The 23,630-nt window shown below is 36.9% G+C and overlaps 1 protein-coding gene across 1 annotated transcript in view; it reads right to left on the minus strand.

The window, feature by feature from the left end:
- Nucleotides 1-23,630, minus strand: part of LOC126766080 (twitchin) — a 125,046-nt gene that overhangs the window by 55,624 nt on the left and 45,792 nt on the right. The window contains 1 exon segment of the mRNA XM_050483779.1: nucleotides 1,039-1,209. Within this exon segment, the coding sequence (XP_050339736.1) occupies nucleotides 1,039-1,209 (171 nt within the window).

Below are 23,630 nucleotides of genomic sequence, written 5' to 3' on the forward strand. Positions count from 1 at the left end.
AGGCCAAAAAATATCAAATTGAATATATTTTTTTTTTTTAATTTGGTATTTTTTCTTATGAGTCAAAATTCGATCATATTAAAATTTAGACCTCAAGTTCGATTCCTTGGATACTTATACCGACAATGACGTTTTCGCCGCTATTCGTAAATAATATTTTTACTATATTGAATAGTTTATTGTAACAATATTTAGAGTAACCTTAGCCACAGCAACTCGTGATCGGATCTTTTCAATGATTGTCTTATTTTAGTAATACTATTGGAAACGACAGATTTATGCGCTATAACCACATATAATGGAATCATTGTTAGAAAATGTTAGTAAAAATCTGTGTAGGTGGCTGATACTTACCCTACTATCCGCAACTTCGCCGGGTCGCAGTTTCTTCTAAAAACCGATGATAAGTGTAGGATTGTGGTTTTCATATGCGATATGTGTCACATTACATGCGGTTGTGTTGATGGTAGGTTCATATAAAGATTTGTATTTTAAGTGTGTCGAATGTGTGGTGGCAACGTGTTGTGATGGACGGTAAATTGATTGGATTTGTAATTATATCGTGATGGTACAAAGATGTTGGAGAAAGTTTGAAGTTTTTTGTTTGGTTCAATAAACAAGTGAAAGCAAAATATGTTTTTATTCAGTGTCATAACATAGATGCAAATCTTTGAAAGTGGTAAAAAGCATTTCACATAAGTTAAGTTGAACACAGGCAATGCAGCTTACATAGATGAATACGGCAGAAAACATGAACATAAGCTATGCAACTTTCACAATTCACCTGACCCTATTTTTTGATGTTTTCATTTTTACTCTATAGTTCGTTTCAGTTTCAATCGTTGGAAATCATATTTAGTATTTTTATCCAAGTACACAATTTGAGAAAAATATTTAAACACTGGATTGTGTTTTTAGATACCACTTATGGGGTGAATTCAAAAATATGATTGCCGAAAATAAGTATGTCATGTCACAAGTCATATGCGAAGCACTTTTATAAATTTCTGGTTTAAAACCTATCAAAATAATACATACCTCATCATTTATTATAAGCGACGGTCGACGTCCCATTTCAGGTGGCACTAATGAGCCCCGTCGGCTAGCTGGTTCTGGTGCAAGCGAAGGACGTTTTTCACGAACAACTTCAATCTTGGGTGGTTCTCCTGATACAGGCGGCTGAATTTTTGGCACTTTTGGCTTATCATCCTGTGAAAGTAAAAAAATTGGTATTATTAATAGTATACTAGTGTATAATTAAATAATAAGGGATTAGGTGGGTTTGATAATCTAGAAAAATGTTTTTTTTTTTGTTTTAAGTCTTACAATATATTTAACAAACCCTAAAATTTCAAATCGATCTTAGTAAAATTCTTAGAGATAAACCCTTTAGAACATCCACCCAAGCACTTAATGCGTTTAACGCAAAACTAAAGATAGACACGACTTCGAAAAGTTATGAAGCGCTTTTCTTCAAATTTTGTATACATCTTTGAAATAACATTTTCTAGCAAATGAGCCAAGGCTTTTTATTACAATGTATTCCAATACATGACGGAAATCCACCAAATATGAGTTTTTTGTTGAAACGTGTCAAAATTTCAAATATTAACTTTTTCGTCGAATTACGAGATTTATTAATTTAAATTTAAGGATTTTTTCTTTTTTTTTTGATTTTAGATTAACCAGTAATGAGTTATGCTGTTCACGGTAAGAGAATTTTTGAGACGTCAAGGGAGATGTTTTTCGTCAACACGTTGCATACAGTAAACTAGTCGTTACGTATACAAAAATTATGAAAATGGCGAGTTGAATTTCAGGTGTCTTTCTACCTTTAAAAAAAAATTAAAGTCAAGGTCAAGGTTGTGTTGGAGAATTACAGTAGGATTATTATGGTCACGACCTCTAATAGGTTTAATATCTATATTCTAAAAACCAACAAAGCTATGCCAATCGAACTTTATGGAAATATTTTCTTTTAGCAGTTTTCTTGGTACAGTGTGAAAATAAGCGGGTTGCCTACAAATATTATTAACTTATTAAATTTTGAATTAAAGATAGTACGGCAGTAATTACTCGATAAATTACAATAAACCCTAGCAGTTAACATTATCTTACCGTTGTAAAATGCCACAAAATTTTATTACCAACAGCTTCTTTCATTTAGTAATAAATAAATCAAACGGATTGTGCTACTACTAGCGATTTCAAGTGATGGGACTTGCAGTGTATTTCCACTTGGAAATAGCGGCTCCATATTTAACAAGTTTACAACCCACAGAGCTAAACGACTTTCTCTTGTGCAGGAGGAACGCTAGTGGTTTATGTCTTCGCTATACACTTTGTGTATGCATGCGGTTTTTTGGTTGCAATGGGTTAAGCGTTAAATATGAATGAAATCGCTCCAACGTCAATCCTCCCATCCTCTTATACGTAACCATGTATACACCAGAAAGTCATTATCGACGATTGATATAATAATAATTTCGTATATTGTATATATGTATGTATCTGAGTGGATTAAACAATATAAAAAACTTGAAACGTTTTAAGTGCCGTAATGGTTAACAGAAGTGTGGTCGAAACGGCTCTTAGGAAGAAATGTGTATGGGAAAAGCATAGTCCACTTTATATTTTTTCAATTATTAACGTTGACTACTTGTGGAAATAATAAGCTGTGTTATCTTTATACCTATAATGGTATTGAAATTATATTCAGCCATACTGCTGGAAAATAAACTTTCTATTCTGATTATTTCGCAGGAACATTAGTGCACAAATTGCATCTGCCATAAACGTGTACACAAATACCATGAAATGCTTTTATTTATGTCACGCACTGCACTTGTAAGTAAAATAAAGAACGACTACAATTATGACATTTGATACGAACCGTTGCCAGCGTTATTTTTATCGTGGCCATTTTATCAAAGTGTGAGCTGCCTTTGCTTGATAAACTGCAAATATTATTTCACCATATCTTCTTCTTTACTGGCACTATATACATAGAACCCAATATATGTTGTTCCTTTTCCTTTTCAATTTATACGACAGTTGCTGTATTTAATATTAAAAACTTTCACTTCACAATTATTATTGAAAAAATAATAAATATTTTTGAATGTCATATGCGGGTCATTATCACTCAAAGCCAAATCCATACAACTTTTGAAGACATCTGATGTGCCAGGCCACGTAATGAAAACTGTCACCTAGGGCCAATACGAAGGTTCTAGAATTTTTTTTAATAATATTTAAGAAAAATGCGTTGAGAGCGCCTGCGCTTTCAGTTACTCAGAAAGAATTATCAATTTAAACGTGTTAATTATATAGTTGAATATACTATATAAATATGTACATACATATGTCCACAATAACACAATAAATGATTTTAAAAGTTTAAAATGCTTATAATTATTTACATTTGCATAAATTTGTCAATTCATTAAAAATAATAATTTTCTCCGTTATCTATAGCCTTGCTCGTTGGGAAGAGAAGGTGAAATAACATTAAGCAAACAAAAATCATATGAAATCATAAAAATAGCAAGTCATAGTATAGTTGTCTAATAAGGAATCGCGTTGTTGTATTGGCTTTTGGGTCCAACTTAAATACCTAAGTACACATTATTAAATATGCAGATGTATTAAAATTCTATATTAATTAATATATAAATAATATATTCATGAAAAATAATTTCATGGTCAGGAAATGTAGACTTTATGTATGGTTATTCCTGAACAGACACATTACTTTAGCCATTTTGGAGATGTTTTAATTTTGATTCATGATATAGGTATATACGCATAAGTATGTATATAAATTGGTATCTATATTTTTGATATTAAGCGATCCAAGTGCTACAAGGCGCCAACTTTTGTTTCCATCGGAATGTTTGAAGTATTTTCTCTAAAGGGATCGTCTCAGTGCGAAAAATCGATTTTTTATGTTGCATTATTGGATAGTATACACTATAATAAACATTCTCTCAAATTTTGAAAAAGTTAATAATTAATTAATTAAGTAATTATTACTGTCGCTATAGCGTGTTTTTCAAACCGGTTTCCACTCTCAAATAAAAAAATTTGAAGATATCTTTGAAGAGAGCCTTTTTTAACGTCATTCTCTACCGCGCTGTCGAGGCTTTTTATATTTTTTTGAAATTTTCCTATTTGTTTCTACGAAAAATTGTCGAAAAAAGAGCCAAATTCGCTACTTTTTGTTCAAACCGCCGCCATTTTGTCAAATTTTAGAAGAAAATAAAACTAGCGCGATATCGACTTTCCCACAGATTATATATATATATATATTATTCTTGTTGAAGTTTTTGTTAAAGATGAAAATTGCGTCTGCAATCGTGGACATCGTACAGGGTATTTTTTTTAGGTGTCATTTCAACAATTCATTTAAATAAACATAAAAAAATCATTTTGTATTCCTCATGCATTTATTTATTTATAAAAAAACCTTATTTATTTATATAAAAATCAGTGATTTTGCGGAGCTTCACACTGAGACGATCCCTTAAACAAGCAAAAATCTTCTATGTAAAACATATGGGTCAAACCACGTCAAGTGGTCCATGAAAATTTCGAAAAATGTCCGATTTTGAAAACTAGCAGCTTATTAGGAAGTGGAGCAGCCGCATACCCCGTGATATAAATATTTCGGTTAAATTTAGAGGACGATAAAATTGTAAAATTATTTTCTCATAAACTACTAGAGATAAATCGATGAAATTTTGTGAAGTCAAAGAAAAATCTTCGTGCTATATTATAAATATTTTTTTATGATCCATAATGTTACCAACACATTGTAGTTGAAAGTTTGACCTAGTAAAGGATGTGGTTTTCAATGAGGCAATACTTTTTTGGAGTTGATTTTTTTGACAGTAGTTACTTGATTTATACAAAACTGTTTTTTGATAATGAACAGGCTTACTCCGGAACAACGTTTTCAAATTGTGCAAACTTTTGGTGATCCAAGATCGTGCGATTTAACATCGCTGGACTATTTTTTGTAGTATTACGTGAAATCGCTTGTCTATACAGATAAATTTGAGACCATTTGAGACCATTGAGTGAGTTATTGCTGACATACAGCCTCAATCGCTGCAAAAAGTGGTTAAAAATTGAGTCTCCCGACTGGAACCCAGTCCCAACGGCCACTTGCCCAACATAATTTTTGAAATATAATGGCGAACCCATATCTTTTTATTAAAGATAAATTATCGGACATAATATTAAATTGTATGTGTTTTATTTTAGAATTTTAACGACAACGATAAACTTTTTCTTACGTTGGGTCATCAAAAAGATCTCCGGATAAATACTTGCAGAAACTTTTAATTTCTCCATCAAGTTTAATGGGAATTTCTATTAAACGTTTGGGTTTACGAAAAAATCATAATAGACCTTTTTTGTAGATCATCAAATTTCCTACAAAATCTAAGGAACAAGATATTTTTTCAAGTAGTTGGAAGCGAGATATAAATTTTTCTATCTGATAATAAGAAAAAATAGAAAACTGTATGTAGGAGGACCTTCCCGTTACAATTAAAAACTCATGTTTGGCGAGGCTTTCTTAGAGGTGTCTAAGAACCTATTTTTCCAAGTACGGAACGAAAAAAAAAAATTTTTTTTTTAATCACTCTAATACATATACATACATCCACAACATCTCATTGTTTGGTGTGGATTTCGAATGTGTATGAAAGTATGAAAGGCCGTAGAGGCCATTTCTCTGATGTGTTGTTGCAGAAATTGCCATATTTAATGTACTTTATGGTTAAAAAAAGAATTACAATCGAAAGACTAAACACTGTGTTTTCTATTTAACTCCAATCTTGCATTAATTTTGGGACACCGTTTATGTTTACATATTTCATTAAGAAATATTTTGAATATCATCTAATTCTTTGGTATATAAGTACATATGTACGTGGTAACGGTCTGAATGTGCCAAACTTGTTTCAGAGAAATCGGCAATCGGCATATTTACGTTAGGTGCGTATATTTCTATGAATATCAGATCGCAGTGCATTGCTGATTAGCAGCAACAAACAACAAATCTGATTTATGGGAACAATTTCTTTCTACCCACGCTCTACGCCACCAGAGTCTAAGTGCCAATTAACAAAGTATTAGCAGATATAAGGAAGAGGACCCTTTATATGCTATAGAAAATTGTATCACTTGCTTACCAAACCATAATCAGCATTTTAAAAAATAATTTTTGTCCAAGTGTGCTTAACAGCAACTTCCAACAGGATAATGACCCAAAACACACGTCGTATCTTACACGTGAAAGGTTCTTATACAATTGAAAGCAACTCCATACGCCCGAATCACCAAACATTAATCATATTCAACATATCTGGGACTTATTGGAAAACCGTATTCGGAAACATCGAGTTTCACAAAAAGAGGCCGTAAAAACTGCCTTATCGAATGAGTCGAAATATCCGGAAATGATACCAGAAATTTAGTGAGGAGTATGCGCCGACGTTTATTGGGAACTATTGCTACAAAAGTAGAACCAACAAAATAATGAGTACCTTTATATGTATATCTAAAACTTTGTAATTATTGAAGTTAAACTTCTTCTGCGAGTTCGGAAAAGGTTGCGTTAAACGTTTAATGCTTACATATTTACGCTAGCTTGTCGACGAAGATGTTCGAGCAGCAAGGGAAGCGGTGACAATCGGCGATCGTTTGTTAGTTTCTTTCGGCACAACTCGGATTTTCTACCAGCAACACAATAGGGGGATTCTTTTGCTCTTCCAGGACTGCAGGTTGCAAAAATCCTATACCGAAATATACAAGAGCACGAGAGCACCCATTGCAGAATCTAGTGATATATGAACGGGTGATTCGCTCAATTGATTGTAAATGACTTTTGTGCATGGCTATTGTGCATTGGCGCACCTTCTGCATTCATTTTTAACAAAAAAAAACTGTAACAAATCCTTATAATATAAATAGAAATTATAAAATCTAGAAATTATAAAATCTAAAATTTACCTTCCTCAACAATTTAACGTCAAAATAAGTATTTAAGTAAAATGACAGCTAGCACAGGGTTCCAATTATTTTTTTACGTCTCATTGCACGAAAATAAACATGGGTTTTGGTCTTACATATTTTACAGCCCTTGCAAATATTTTTCTGCGTGTGTTTGTTGTTGTGCCGTTGTATTAGGTGGAGAAATCTGCAATTCGTGCACCGTGCAAGGGTTTTGCAAGAGCAAGAGAATACCCCTGAAGTTGTGACGCTTTGTCGTCGTGTCAGTGCTTCGACACATTGACTCTTCGACAAACCGTGAGTTTCGGCCATGCGAAAGATGCGTGTCACACTAGTTATTATGAATGTATGTACATACTATGTATGTATGTGGCTTGCATTTGCTTTCGTAAACATACAGACAAATGTGCCAAAGAAATAATATATGTATGTATATGCCATACAAATTCTATTGGTATATATGGAAATGATAACTAATATGCATATTTCATGAAGGTCATCAATTTTCTTTGAAGAAATAAAGTTCATTTGGCACATCTTCACTTTCTAATAGTCAAAATAAATATAAATAATATTTGAAATATTAATTTATTTAAAAATTAAAAAATAAAATTAAAGATAAATAAAATAAAAATTATTGAAGTGAAACTTCTTAGGCGACTTCGGAAAAGGTTGCGTTAAACGTTTAACGCTGCGTTGAAGGAGAAGAGCAACAGAGAAAGATAGAGAGCGAGAGAGAGAGAGAGAATGAGAGTAAAGCAGAGAACTTAAAGCACAGAGAAGGTGCAGGTTCGACAGCGAACATTTGTTAGATTTATTGTAAGGAATTCCTCACTACCACAGAATTGAAGAGAAATAAATATACACACCTGCTCAAAATAATAGTTACACTATAAAACTTAGTACTCTCAATAGTTTAAAAAACTTATGTATTTTCGGCATATGATGACGTGGCGTGTATGCCCAAGCAGAGGATATGAAGAGACATAAATACATAATATGTATGCATGCCCATGATTACACTCCCACGAATGTACATGTAAAGAATTTCGTTTTTCTTGTTTAAATTTTTGCTTTCAACCAGGGAATCGCTTGTATGTGCAATGTATGCATATACATATGTATGTATGCACATATGCACATACATATGTATGCGTTTGCGTTTTGCCCTCAGCAATTCAATATTGACATGTAAACATAATTATGATATGAGTATAATTTAGTATGAATGCATGCATGGTAATGTTTATAGTCAATTTGGATATTTAATCAAATATAGTAAATTTTACAACAAAAACGATTTCATTCATAAAAGCAGGGGAAAATTCCACAAGCGGCCTCGCTTCATTCATAAAAACAGACGCTGTAACATCTCCCCGAGCATGCTTTTGTCAACAAGCGTCTTTTCACGACGATGGCAAAAGCTAAAAATTATAAATTGAACAACTTCTAAAATATTACTTTGAGTTCCCTGCCTAAGGCATAGAGAAGGTGCAAATTGAATTCTGTGTGATGTTGGATGTGAATTTAAGAAAGTGGTGGTACTCCACCATATATTTATCTTTTCCCTCTCGCTAGTTTTCTTTCATACAAAATGATATGCATTTCTTAGAATATCACTAAGAAGTTTCCCTTCTTCCGCGCGTAGGGACTCCTCGCACCAGTTTTTTCTGATTTACATATACATATAAATAATCATCAGTGTATGTAAACTTTTTTGACATTCATTTAATGCAAAGGAGCGTGTGTAGGTGTTTGTGTAAACTTTATTGATTTACTGTTTGGAAACTGTTTATAATGGTTTATGTTATAAAAGTGCCATGTGTTGATGAGCAAATAACTTGTCAAACCTTTAATTTTTTTACATATGACGTAAATATGAAAATATCGAAATGGTTAATTAAAGAATGTAAAGAAAGGGGGAAAATGACAAACAAAAAATCTGCAGCTTTTTACAAATTTACAGATTTTTCGCACACAGTTAGATTAGTTAAAACTATAAAAAAATCAAGAAACAAGAACAACTTTAGCTTCGTTTGCACCGACGCGATAATGCTTTCACATACCTATAAAAAAAGCTTCCATACAAGATGGGTCAGTATGTATAGCAGCTATATGATATCTATATGATATATCTGATCTGAACAATTTGTTCGGAAATAGTACCGCTACTTTAAATTAAATTCGTGAATATCAATTAAATAAATTTTTCATACAAGAACTTGATTTTGATCGTTCAGTTTATATGACAGTTATGTGCTGGTCCGATATCAGTAGTTCCGACAAACTAGCAGTTCTTTGGAGAAAAAAGGACGTCTGCAAAATTTCAGACGGATATGTCAAAAACTGAGTGACTAGTTCGCATATATACAGACTTAACACACCGTGTTAAAACGTTAATTTCGGTGAAGAAGTCAATAATTTCAAGAAGTTCTGAATATAACTCATTCATATGACCTCCACGACTTCTTTTATAGGAACAAATTCGATGATCCCAATTTTCGAGAACTTTTTTCAGTAAATCAAGTCATATGTCATAAATAGAACATTCAATATTGACTTCTACAGCTGGAAAATAGTCTAGTTTATTATATAGTAAAGTCAAATGGTGTTAAGTCGCAACTTCTTGAAGGCCATTCAATGTCACAATTTCTTCAAATAATAGAATCTCCAAACTTTTCTCGCAATAATTCTGTTTCTGTACGTGCTTTAGGCTTTTCATCCAATTGCGGCCATAAAAAGTTGGTTATTATCGATCTATACCGCTCTCCATTGACAATAACTGTGTCACCAGTTTCATTTTGAAAGAAGTACGGATGGGTGATTTTACCAGACCAAAAACCACATCAAACTGTTAATTTAGGTGAATGTACTGGTTGCTATAGAATAATTTGTCGAATTTCTTCGCACCAGAATCGAAGGTTTTGTTTATTTATCGCACCACTCATATGAAAGTAAACCTAATCGGTCCTCTGCGAATGGTAGGCACCTTGTCGCGGTGCAGGGGCTTAAACTGCAACACAGTACGGCATCTCTCAACCATCAGGGGAGACCCACAACACGGGCCAAACGGTCGCACGAACAAGATGAATAACAACAAAAACAAACAAAACACAACAACAACAACATCGACAACAACCGAAACAGCAGCCTCAACAACAACAGTGCACGGCTACACAAGCACCGCAAGCAAGAGTGGCCCGGGGGCTAGACGAGAGTTTAGCTTCCTGGCTGCTCTGTCGCCGGAAGAGCGAGCACTCTTTGAGGAGCACGCGCGAGTTACGTAGCCTAACATAACAGTCTGGCAACTATCCCTCCACCAACGCCATTACGATATATAAAACATATGTATGTACGATATTAAGGTCTCGTATAAGCATAATAAGAATATTATATGTCAGTCTTAAGATTCATTCCACAAATAAATGTTGTATATACGTAAGTATATAATACTAACATAACTGGCGCAGTCGCTCCCCAAAAAAAGAAAGACGAACCTACCTGTACCCAAAAGTTAATAAAGTTAATTGGTGGAACTATGAAAAACAATAACATTTCGTGAAGTTAAATAAAAATCGAGAAAAGTTGATCTAAAATTAAAAAATGAAAAAGGAAAGCTAAATTTCATTATATCAAAACTCTGTTAACTATTAACTTAACTACATAACCTACAAGAACTACATAACTAAAGTCGAAATCGACAAATTATATTTTTTTAAGTGAAAAACTGTATTTAACATTCATTTTTCAGTACCGGACTCCGAAATTCCAAAAATTAAAATAAAATAAGTGAAATAAAGCAGTTTCTAAATTACATAATTTGGCAAATCACATTTTTTATTCTACAATTCAAAAAACTCATATCATATTGAAATAATATAAGAGACTAAACACAAAATCTGTAAACTAATGTAGGTAAAATCAACAAGATATACAAACTCAAAATTGACAATTCGGTAACCTGCAAATTAATCACGGCAATCCATAGTTATATACATGTGTATGCAAAAACGATATGCTCTGAACTATTAAAAAGTGAACTATTAAAAATACATCACAAATACTTTTTTGATATAAAAAAATAAAAATATTAAAAAAAAATTATCGTCGCTAATGTGCAAAACAAAATTTAACATATAATACATGACACGTTGTAAAATAACCTTCATGTCACCACATGGTAGCAAACCGTAAGGTCACCTTTAAAAAGAAGTATATAACAACAATTTTGCGATCGGATGATCAACTCCAACAATCCAATTAGTAACTTCAAATAGCGGTATTTGGCAACTCCAACAATCCAATTAGTAACTTCGAATAGCGGTACTTGGCAATGACAACTAATCCAATTAGTTCCAGTGAGAAGCAACCGGCAATGGCAACTCACCCAAATAGTTCCAGTGAGAAACGACCAGCATTGCAGCTGTCAGTGAGCGACATTGTGAAAGATTCACACAGAGTCCACGAATTCCGCGGAGACGACATATATGCCCTCTCTTCGTTTTTAAGAGAAGTCGACGCCGTACTGGCAATGCTGTATGCAGATCCAACAGCATACGAATATGTATACCGAAGGGTAATTCTAAATAAAATTCAAGGTAAGGCATTACATGCAATTCGTACTGTATCGTCAGATGCCAACTGGATCGAAATCAAAGCAACTCTAATCAGAACTTTCGGCATTAAGGAGACATACCATCAACTTTACCAGCAAGCGTTTGCTCTTCGACATACTAGCATTAGAATTTATTTTGAATTATTAATAAATATATTATACAAATTAAACGAAAAATTTGAATACGATGTAAGTAAACCAATAGAATTTAGTCCTCTAAATAATGAAAAAATCATTTTAAGAACATTTTTAAATAATATAGATGTTAATTTGGCTTCGATAATTATAAATAGGAATATAAATTCCTTATCAGATGCTTATAATTTATTAGAAACCGAAGGTTTAATTCGTAATCAGAATAAGTGTAATAGTACAAATTTCAATGATGATTACTATAACTATGCAAAACAAAGTAGACGTACTGATTCAAGTTACAATTATAACAGAGATCAACAAGAATATAAAATAAATCAACAATATTTGAGAAATTATAATAAAAATTTTCGGAAATTCTATCTTGATCAAAATAGAAAGTTTTTGCCAAGGCAGAATTATTCAAGTCAAATTAATAATAAATTTCGGTTTCAAAATTCCAATCAATATAATAGCCCAAATTTTAGAAGATGTGAGCTTATGAATTCAGATTACGCACAAGTTGATGAAATTGATAAAAACCAAGTTTCAAATTTTCATGTTACAGCCTCAAGGGAACATTACCCATAATAGAGCTTCACATAGGAAATAATACTGTTTTATGTTTAGTAGATACTGGCTCAACAACTTCACTTCTAAATGAAAAAATACTACCTTACTACAAAAGAATTCCACTTCAAGTTCCATTAAAATTTAAATCTTTAAATAGTGAAACTAAAATTAATTTTGAGATTATTACCAATTTACCAAAAGAATTTAAAAAAGATGCCACAATGTCATGGAAGTTAACCAGCTTTGAGGGAAAAACTTTTGATGCAATTCTAGGACAAAATATTTTAAAACCACTAAAGGCAATTATTAATATGGACAAAGAAAGTATTACTATAAATAATATCGAAATTAAATTTGTGAAAGATTATCCATATAGTAAAATAAACGAGTTTCATTATTTGAATACAATCAATATAAATGATAAAGTTTTACAAAATTTATATAAAAATTTAAATACAGAAGAAAAAAGCGCTCTAAACAAAATACTCAATAATTATCAAGATTTAATTTACACAGACGGTCAGCAGTTAAGTTACACTAACATTACAAAACACGAAATTAAAACAACTACCGACAGACCAATTTACACAAAAGCTTATAGATATCCTCAAATACACGAAAACGAAGTAAGTGCACAAATTAGAGATATGCTGAAACAAGGCATTATAAAAGAAAGTAACTCTCCTTATAATAGCCCCTTATGGATCGTACCAAAGAAGACAGACATAACTGGCGAGAAGAAATGGAGAATAGTAGTAGATTATCGCAAATTAAATGAAATTACAACGGACGACAAATTTCCAATACCGAACATTGACAATATACTAGACAAACTTGGACGAGCACAGTACTTCTCGACGATAGATTTAGCAAAAGGATTTCACCAAATCCTAGTCAAAGAAGAAGACCAGTTGAAAACTGCTTTCTCTACCCCCTACGGACATTATGAATACGTTCGGATGCCTTTTGGCTTAAAAAATGCTCCAGCAACGTTTCAAAGACTTATTAACAGTGTTTTGAAAGATTTTATTAACAAATTTTGCGTTGTGTATCTGGACGATATACTTATTTTTTCTACCAGTTTCGACGAACATGTTACAAGTATCAAACAAGTTTTGGCGAAGTTAAGAGAAGCGAAACTAAAAATCCAAATCAATAAATGTAAATTTTTCTCAAAAGAAACCCTATACCTAGGTCACATTTTGACACCTGAAGGCGTTAAACCCAATGCAAATAAAATAAAAACTATTTTAGAACTAAAGATTCCAAAATCCGTTAAACAAATAAAATCATTTCTCAGTATGTGCGGCTATTATCGCAAATTTATTAAAGATTTCGCAAATGTAGCGTACCCGATGGTAAAGTTTCTTAAGAAAGACGCCAAAATAAATATAAATGATCCAAATTTTATCAATTCGTTTGAAAAACTAAAGCGAATAATTACAGAAATTCCAGTGCTTAAGTATCCGGATTTTAGCAAACGTTTTGAGTTGGCAACCGATGCCAGCTCCTTCGCAATCGGAGCAGTGTTGCAGCAGGACAAACATCCTGTTTGCTTTGCCAGTCGTACTTTAAACGACCATGAGCGTAATTATTCGGTCACAGAAAAGAGCTTTTGGCTATTGTCTGGGCTGTCGGATATTTTCGTCCATATTTGTATGGCGTTAAATTTAATATTACGTCCGATCACCAACCGTTAAAATGGTTATATACAAAAACGCAAGGAAAAGATGCTAATCCAAGGCTTTACCGATGGTTAGTAAAACTAAGCGACTACAATCTAAATATCGATTACATTAAGGGAGGAGATAACCATGTAGCAGATTTTTTAAGCAGAATCAATTCTGATACTCATGAAATAAACGTAGGTAATGACAGTTCAAGCTCTTTAAATAATAACGCAAGTAACGATACAAATTCAATGCATTCCCATGCTGATGATAGAAGTAATTACATTGGCATTTTAGACACAGTAGTAAATAGATTTCCTGTTCAAATAATTTTTACAAACATTAAAAGTAAAGAATTTGAAATTATAAATAATAAGAAAAAGATTTACATCAGTTTAGAAGATCTTAGTAATAATTTAGAAGAAATTTTAGAACGAAACATCTCAGGTTCAAAAATAGGAATTTACACAGATCTCGACGATGAAAAATACAACATTTTACAACAAAAAATTGTAGATATATACAAAAATAAGCCAAATTTCAAATTTTTCAGATGTTCTTACAACGCAAAAGATATGGCTTCAGAAAACGAAACATTTAGACAAATTCACATGTACCATAAAAATGAAACGGGTCACACTGGTATTAATGAAAACTACGAAGGATTGAAAAAATGTATATATTATCCAAATTTAAAAACTTTGATACAGAAGTATATTAACAATTGCGATACTTGCAATAGAATAAAATACGATCGCAAACCAGTGAAACCTAAGTTCAATGACCGAAACCCCAAAGGATAAGAATCAGATCATACATGTGGACATTTACACGAATTCAAAATCTAACTTTTTAACATTTATAGATCGTTTCTCAAAATTTGCTACTGCCTACTACCTTGAGGACAGAAATAACCAAACAATAATTGAGAAACTAAGACAATACCAATCACAGAAAGGACATTTTGAAACATTGATTACAGATAACGAATTTAAAAGCGTAAACATTAGGGATTACCTAAGAACAGAAAATATAAAGTTACATCTAACAAAACCAAATAATCATACTGGAAACGCCGACATCGAGAGGTTGCATAATACACTAACTGAAAAAATTAGGATGTTAAATATAGAAAATAATTTATTAGGCATTAAAGAAAAAGTAAGCAAATCCATTGAATACTACAATAATTCATACCATTCCATTACAAAAGAAAAACCAATTAATGTGGAATCAGGAAATTGTAATAAAACAAATATATACACAAAAATGATTAATGAAAAGAAAAGGTATTTGAATAAAAGAAATCTGCATAGAGAAAATTATCGAGAATACAGGAATAAAGGCTACATTAAAAATTATAAAAATGTGCGTCATAAAGAACAACCGAAGTTTATATTTAATGAATTGAATAATATACATGCTAAAAATATTAAAAGAAGGTATAAATTTCAAGACAAATTTAACATACAAGAAATTTCCTAAAACAAAAAAATCAATAAATGGATAACAAACACAAACAGAAAATAATAATTTAATAGATATAAGTATATGTAAAAGCCCAAAAAAAAAAAAAAAAAAATTGTACAAAAAAAAAATTAAAAAATGTAATGGATGTATGTAAATTTTTGATTTATTTAATTATTAAAAAAAAATCCGCTTGTATTAATTCTATTAATAATTACTTATGATATTATATCACAATTCATGTAAACTTTAATTTTAACAGGGGGGAAGTTACGTAGCCTAACATAACAGTCTGGCAACTATCCCTCCACCAACGCCATTACGATATATAAAACATATGTATATACGATATTAAGGTCTCGTTAAGCATAATAAGAATATTATATGTCAGTCTTAAGATTCATTCCACAAATAAATGTTGTATATACATAAGTATATAATACTAACATAACTCGCGTGACGACGACGACATGCCCTCTTGCAGCGGCACTCAACGTAGTGCGTCCATCGCGACCACTGCGAACCGCGCGAACGCCGCCCCCACAACCCCCTCGAGCAGGATCGACTGCGGAGAGGAGAGTGGTTTCACGAAAGTGGAATCAAGGAGCGAGCGCAAAAGGAGACGGCAACGAGGGGACATCATGTACCCCGGAGCCAGGACGCCCAGGAGGTCACGACGACCCACCAAGAGCGGGAATGAGTATGAGTAGGGCCACTCTCAAGTGGTACCTCAGATTCCTTCAAGACGGCATGACACCGGAGACAGCTGAAAAGCGGGCTCTGAGTAGGAGTAGGGGGAGCAACCCCTCTCCTAAAAATGCACAGCGCGCAGGGGACAGCGGTTCGTCTGCAACAAGACGCAGGAACCAGAGGCGGCGCCGAGCCAAAGCAGCCTTGTCAGAGGGACGAAACGTAGGTAGGCCGGCACCCCAAGAGGCACCCAATCGTACGGAAAAGCGGCCAAATAACTCCTCAGGAGCCACCTAGGTCCAAGAGAATCCGAGAGGACAAACCACACTAGGCCAGGGGAAAAAGCTCCAACCCCAACCAGCAGCCGACGAGAGCCGTAACCCGGAAGTACTCAGAGGCGGTGAAGAGCATCCGGATGGCAGTTTTGCCCCGCAACTACCCGGCGAAGGCCCTAGGGTCGGAACAGCAGACGTCTCTCCAGAACTGCTTAGTGAAAGCTTTGTTCGTGGGCGACGAGTACACCGTCACCTTTAATGGCATTTTCTTCAAGGGCGGTATGCTGCTGGTGGACTGCCAAGATGAGCAGTCGGCCACCTGGCTAACGGAGACCACGCCAAGGCTAGTGGGTTGGAATGGTCCGGCCCTGTGTGTTAAGAAAGGCGAGGATATACCACAACTGCATAGTATGGCGGTATTCTTCCCTAGAAGTGCGGACGAAAATTACGACTTCGCGCTTGCTTTAGTGAAAAACCAAAACGTGGGCCTAAGAACCACGGCGTGGAAGGTCGTATCTAGCAGTGTTGTGGGTTCAGCGTGGAACCTCAACATAACGGTAGATGATGAATCCTACAAATACATTAGGCAGAAGGGATTCAAGCTAAACTTCCGCTTCGGTAGGGTGGTGATGAGGCCATGGAGGCCCAAAGCAACGCCGACGACGGATAAAGAACCCGCGACGGGGATGACCGCAGTTCCGGCTTCATCCGCAGCCAGCTCAGCAGGGCAGGAGGCGACTGCCGCTGTGGTTGCGGGAGAGCGGCACGAGTCCCCCAACGACCCCATCCCGACCGAGAGGGCTGTGACCACCGCCGTGGATGAAAGCAGGAGCAACGTGTTCACCAAAGAACAAGAAGGCACGCTGCCATCCACCCAAGAGCTCCTAGAAGGGCTGGAAAGGCAGGTTGATGAAGAGATCGGGGACGAGGACCTGTCTCTCATCGAACCCATATTATAAGCTCCAGCGCCGGCATAGAAGTTGCTCAGGTGAACCTACATCATGCATCGGCAGCCTCGGCTGTCATCGTGAAAAGATTCATTTCGGATAACCTGGGCATCCTCTTAATCCAAGAGCCTTGGGTGGTTAGAGGAGAGGTAAGAGGCCTCAACACGAAAGGAAACAAGGTAATCTGGGATTTCTCTATCGAGAGACCCCGCTCTTGTGTAGTCGTTAGAGCCGATATAGACTTTTTCTGTATCTTAGATTTTCTAACGCAAGATCTGGTGGCGGTACAGGTGAAGGACAAGGAAGGTTCGGACTTCGTGCTCTCATCCGCCTACTTCCCGGGGGAGACGGCCATAGCACCCCCCCATCGATACTCAATCTGGTGGAGTATTGCAGGATCAACAAACTTCCCCTGACACTGGGATGCGATGCAAATGCGCATCACATGGAATGGGGTAGCACGGACTGCAACGTGAGGGGTGAGTCACTTCTAGAATTTATAATTAGTCATAATATGAGCATAGAGAATGTGGGCTGTGAGCCCACTTTTGTAACTAGTGTTCGCAGGGAGGTTTCGGACATTACCCTGAGCAATGACGGCATGATCGGGCTGATCTCGCAGTGGCGGGTGTCAAAAGAGCCCTCACTGTCAGATCACAGGATCATTCGTTTTGCTCTGAGGGTAGAAGTCGAGGACAAACCGCCGACACGCAACCCTAGAAATACGAATTTGGGTATCTACAAAGAAACCCTAAGCATAAACATAAGCAGTGTGAGGCAGGCAGATGGTAGATCCACCACAGTTGGACTGGTGAGCAGACTAAGTGCAAAAACCAGTCCATTATGGACGCCTATCATTGTGCCTGTCCACTGAAAGCGACCACCAGTAAACAAACCTGCCCCTGGTGGTCTAGTAAACTCTCAGCTCACAGCTGCATAAGGCGTTGTCGAGAGGTAAGACGGACACAGTATTATTCCTAAAGAGACAGGGCGGGAGCTATACGACTAGCGCGGAGGAGAGGGCAGAGACACTCCTACAGGCGCACTTCCCGGAGACGGTTGAAGCCGACCTAACTCCGGCATCGGACAAACGTAGGCCGGACCGCTCAGACTGGCTGACTGCAAAGAATTTGTTCACTGTGGACTCAATCAGATGGGCACTGGCATCTTTTTCAAACTATAAGTCACCGGGAGTGGACGGCGTCTTCCCGGCTCTCTTGCAGCAAGGTATGGATACTCTCCTGCCACACCTGCTAGGCCTGATGAGAGACAGCCTGGCGATGTCGTATATCCCTGAGCCATGGGGAATTGCAAAAGTAATCTTCATCCCCAAGGTAGGAAGGAGAGACTATTCACTAGCCAAATTCCGGCCTATAAGTCTCACATCCTTCATGCTAAAGGGGATGGAGAAAGTAATAGATAACCACATTCGATCGGAAGCGCTGAAGAACGCACCCCTACATGCCAAGCAACATGCGTACAGAGCGGGCAGATCCACAAACACTGCTCTGTAACAACTCACGTCTGAGCTGCAAGATTCGCTGGATAACGGCGAGGTTGCGATCTGCGCCTTGCTAGACATTGAGGGTGCCTTTGACAATGCGTCTCACACTAGCGTGATCAAGGCACTTGAGAGTAGGTACGTTACCACTCCAATATGCAGATGGATGGAAGCCCTTCTGCGTACTAGGGTAGCGGAAACAACGGTGGGGAAAGCAAGATTCGTCTTGGCACAACAAGGGGTTGCCCACAGGGGGGAGCACTATCCCCTCTGCTATGGAGCTTGGTAGTAGACGAACTCCTTGAGTTGCTCGCCATCAATGGAATCCGCTGTCAAGGGTACGCGGATGACATCGTAATAATGGCGAGAGGCAGATTTGAAAACACTCTCTGTGACATTGTTCAAAGGGGCTTAAACCTGGCAAAAGGATGGTGCAACACGGTAGGGCTAAACATCAACCCAGCAAAAACTACCGTGGTCCCATTCACTAGGCGGAGATCTCTTCCGGGCCTGAGGTCCCTAACAATAGGAGGCACAGAGGTGGAAATGTCGAAAGAGGTCAAATTCCTTGGCCTCACTTTAGACTCGTCACTACGGTGGAGTAGGCATTTGGACTTAACGCTGTCCAAAGCAACGAGAGCACTTATGGTATGCATACGCCTGGCCGGTAGATCATGGGGTTGCAAGCCAGGAATCATTAGATGGCTGTATACCATGATAGTAAGGCCTATTATCACCTATGGAGCGGTGGCTTGGGCCACCAAAGCAGCTCAGTCTTCGGTGATCCAGAGACTGTCAAAGCTGCAAAGACTTGCCTGTGCTTCGGGGGCAATGCGCACATGCCCCAAGGTGGCACTGGAAGTCATACTGGAGCTCACACCGCTGCACCAGGTGATAAAACAAGCAGCAAACCACACCATGCTGCTAATGTCAGCAGAAGGCTGCGGTAGAGGAAAGTTAATGTCCTCAAGACAGATGGACGCACTAGCGGAAAGCACACCGCTGGTCCTCCTCCCAAAGGACGGCACAACGAAGAAAATAAAGTTCAAAAGGAATTTCCAAGTTACTCTCGGCAGCAAGACGGAGTGGAGCGATTCCACGCTGGAAAAGCTGTTGGAAGACAGTACCATCCAGTGGTACACCGATGGCTCGAAAACACCGGAAGGTATTGGGGCAGGTATTGCGGGACCTCGTACTAAGCTGTCCATACCAATGGACAGCCGCAACTATCGCAACCAGCGTATAGCTATTCTCAGTGATAGCCAAGCGGCACTAAAGGCGATTTCATCATATGAGATCAAATCGCTTTTAGTCGAGGAATGCATAGGAAGGCTAAACCGCCTGTCCTTGTGCAACCGGGTGCACCTAATTTGGGTGCCAGGGCACAAAGGAATAGAAGGTAACGAGATGGCCGACGAACTGGCCCGCGCTGCGGCAGCGTCCAAGGTGATGGGACCAGAACCATACATAGCGGTAGGAGTCTCTCCAAGTTCAAGGAACTTATTCACCTCCCCCGTGAAAAATTCCGTCTCCTCGTCGCAATTTACACAGGGCACTGCAGGCTCAGGAAGCACTTGTCCAACATGGGCATAGTCTCCTGTGCTAATTGCCGGTTCTGCGACCTGGAACAGGAAACACCAGCACACCTAATCCTGGACTGGACAGCAATCTGTGGAAAAAGGTTAAGCCTTTGGCCCTGGATTCCATTTTATCAGCAGGGATCACATCACCTCAGTAGCGCCCGGCAAACTCCTAGAGCTATTCAGGCTGCTGGGACTCTGGGAAGACATGTGATATCGTAGAGGGCACAATAGACCCTAGGTCGCGATGCATTACCTCATAACATAACAATTTTCTTAAAAAATCTTATTTGAAATTATTCCAAGACAAAGTGAACAAATTCACGTTTACAGTGGTCCAATGGCTTCAATTCTTGGGTGAGAACAATTATATACAAAACCCGATAGGTTGTAATTTGAGACAGTCCCAATTCTTGAGAACGGCTTGGAATTGATACATTACGGTCTTGAGGAATACTTGCATGAACGGCAACAATATTTTCATTACTTCGAGCGGTTCTTTGTCATATTGGTACTTGATTATTATTATTATTATTATTATTATTATGAGGTGGACGATTATTGCAACTATATTAAGAATTACGAAAAAACAATGTTCCCACTAAGTTCGGTCGATATATGTATGTCTGTTAGTGTGTGATATAACTCTATTAGAAGGAGGCCCAACGTTCAACTGCTAATGTTGCTCCTTACTGAAATCCTTTGTAGTTTTTGCTCCTGTAATAATAGCACATATCTCATCATATTCTACTAATTTTTGGGCTTGGCAATGATCTAATTTGCAACCTCTTCAAAGCGCTGAGAAATTTGTGTACCAAGTTTCAGGAACAAACCACTCTTTTCACATAATTTATCACTTTTTTTGACTGATGTTATTTCCCGTATATTATAATACAATGAAATAAAATTACCAGCTAGTAAGCTTGAAGGTTAATAGAACTTTTATGCAAATAAAATTTAAAAGATCCCTCATTATAAATACATATTACTTAATAAAATTTCTTAAAACTTCGAACATGTAAATACCATATGGTCTCAACATAGATTAATACAAATTGATTTGTAAATCTTATGTATATACACTTTGATTAATTGCTATAAAAACATTAATTTCTGTAAAATACTGAAAAAATGTGTTCCCATTCCAAAAAACGAATGGTGTCATTTAAAAGCTTTATGGTAACTCAAACCATTCTGTAAAAACATTTTTTTTTTCTAACGGTACTTTTCTTACTATTGAAAGTAGAAAGCAGAATGCATTGACCACAGTGTTTCATTGCTATAAAGACAGCCCATCCACCCCGAAAAAAGGAAAGAAAAAAATTTCTATTTTTTTCTAATAATTTATAGTGTTTCCATTATGCACTGTGAATATTCGATTTGTCATTGAGTTGGTATAATAAGAAAGCATTTCTGGGGTAATAAAGCCCATACAGGGTTTGTCCGGAAAGTAATAGGACTTATTTTCTTCTGTCGCGAGTGTACTTCGGAGCGCGCGCGCATCGACTGAATTCGGTAGAGAGCGAACGCGCGGCTAGTCAGCTGTCTCCGAGAACCTGGAGAGTCAAAACAAACATTTTCGGATACGTGTTTCTGTGAGTGGTGCAAGCCGAAAAGGCAGTGTTTGTTAGAGAAGAGGTACGAAATTAAATTCTGTGTATTTCTGTAACTCGCTAAATCTGTGACAGAGACGTTTGATATGATCAAGCAGGCTTATCCATATGTTGCTTTTGCAAGAAGTGGTGTGTTTCTGTGGCACCGGGCCTTTTTTGAAAACCGGGAAGAGATCGCTGATGAAGACCGAGCTGGCAAACCTACGATGAAGTGAAAACGATACTCATGGTCTTTTTTGACATCAAAGGCATCGTCCACCATGACAAACCGTCAACACCAAGTTTTACGTAGAAGTCATCATGAGACTCATACGAAGGGTCAATCGGGTCCGGCAAATGTCGCAACCGATTGAGAGTTGCACCACGACAACGCCCCGGCTCACCCCACTTTTTTTGTGAACAGCTACCCAACGAAGGCTGGCATCACAACGCTTCAAACCGCCCTACAGCCCAGATGTGGCTCCCCGGACTTTTTTTGTTTCCTTGCCTGAAAAGGCTGATGAAAGGCAAGCATTTTGAGACGACAGAGGGGATCCAAGCAGCATGCACCTCGGCTCTCAAGGCTATTCCGAAGAATGCCTTCGGTGACGTCTTCAATGCCTGGAAATCGCTCTGGCAGCGCTGCATCCACACAGAAGGAGCCTGTTTTGGAAGTTTTTAAAGAATTATAACGATTACTTTTCGGACAAACCCTGTATATCCAAAATAGCTGTTTTCAGCTTAGAAATTGTATTAAATTGACGATAATCCTCGTACAGTGGGTGGTGCCATGGCTCTCTGATACCATTTTGGGGGTAAAATTAATGTCTCAGGCATATTTAGTTACTCTACACTTATACTTTTTTTAAGGTTTTGCCCACATGTTCCGCTTGCTACTGCGATTCACTGCAACAAATTAGAGTTTTATATCTTAATTTAGTTCTTAGTTATGGCACTTTATAAGTTTTCGGTAAATGACGTTTTGAGGACGTGACAGTGGTCCGACTACGCCCATCTACGAACTCGTACTTTTTTTGTACTAAGGAACCCGCATACCAAGTTTCATCAGGATATCTGAATTTTTACTAAAGTTACAGCTTGCACGGACGGATGGACAGTCACCCGGATTTCAACCTGTCTCGACATCCTAATAATTTATGTACGTATATATGTACATGTAACCCTATATCTACCTCAATTAATTTTAGGTGATAAGTACAACCGTTAGGCAACTGGTTGCAAGAGTATAAAAATAACAACAAAAAGCTAATGCGGGTCACCACTAATTTTCGAATGCATCTATGGGTTATACTGATTGTTGCTCCTGAACAAGACAGTTTCTTTTTAGGACGAACCCGTTAGATATTTTTAATGTCACAACAAAATATGGCATTGACACTTTCGTCGTCTTGGCATTGTGGCTACTTTACTAGATTATGACATGTTGCAAGAGTATAAAATAGCGGAATAGCTCCAGTGTTGATAAAACGTTCAATTATAATTTGAGCATAATAACTAACAAATCTACACGAAGTCAAGATTTGTACAGAACAATGCAATATTTA

The sequence above is a fragment of the Bactrocera neohumeralis genome, unplaced genomic scaffold, assembly GCF_024586455.1.
Source record: "Bactrocera neohumeralis isolate Rockhampton unplaced genomic scaffold, APGP_CSIRO_Bneo_wtdbg2-racon-allhic-juicebox.fasta_v2 cluster11, whole genome shotgun sequence".
Classification (NCBI taxonomy): domain Eukaryota; kingdom Metazoa; phylum Arthropoda; class Insecta; order Diptera; family Tephritidae; genus Bactrocera; species Bactrocera neohumeralis.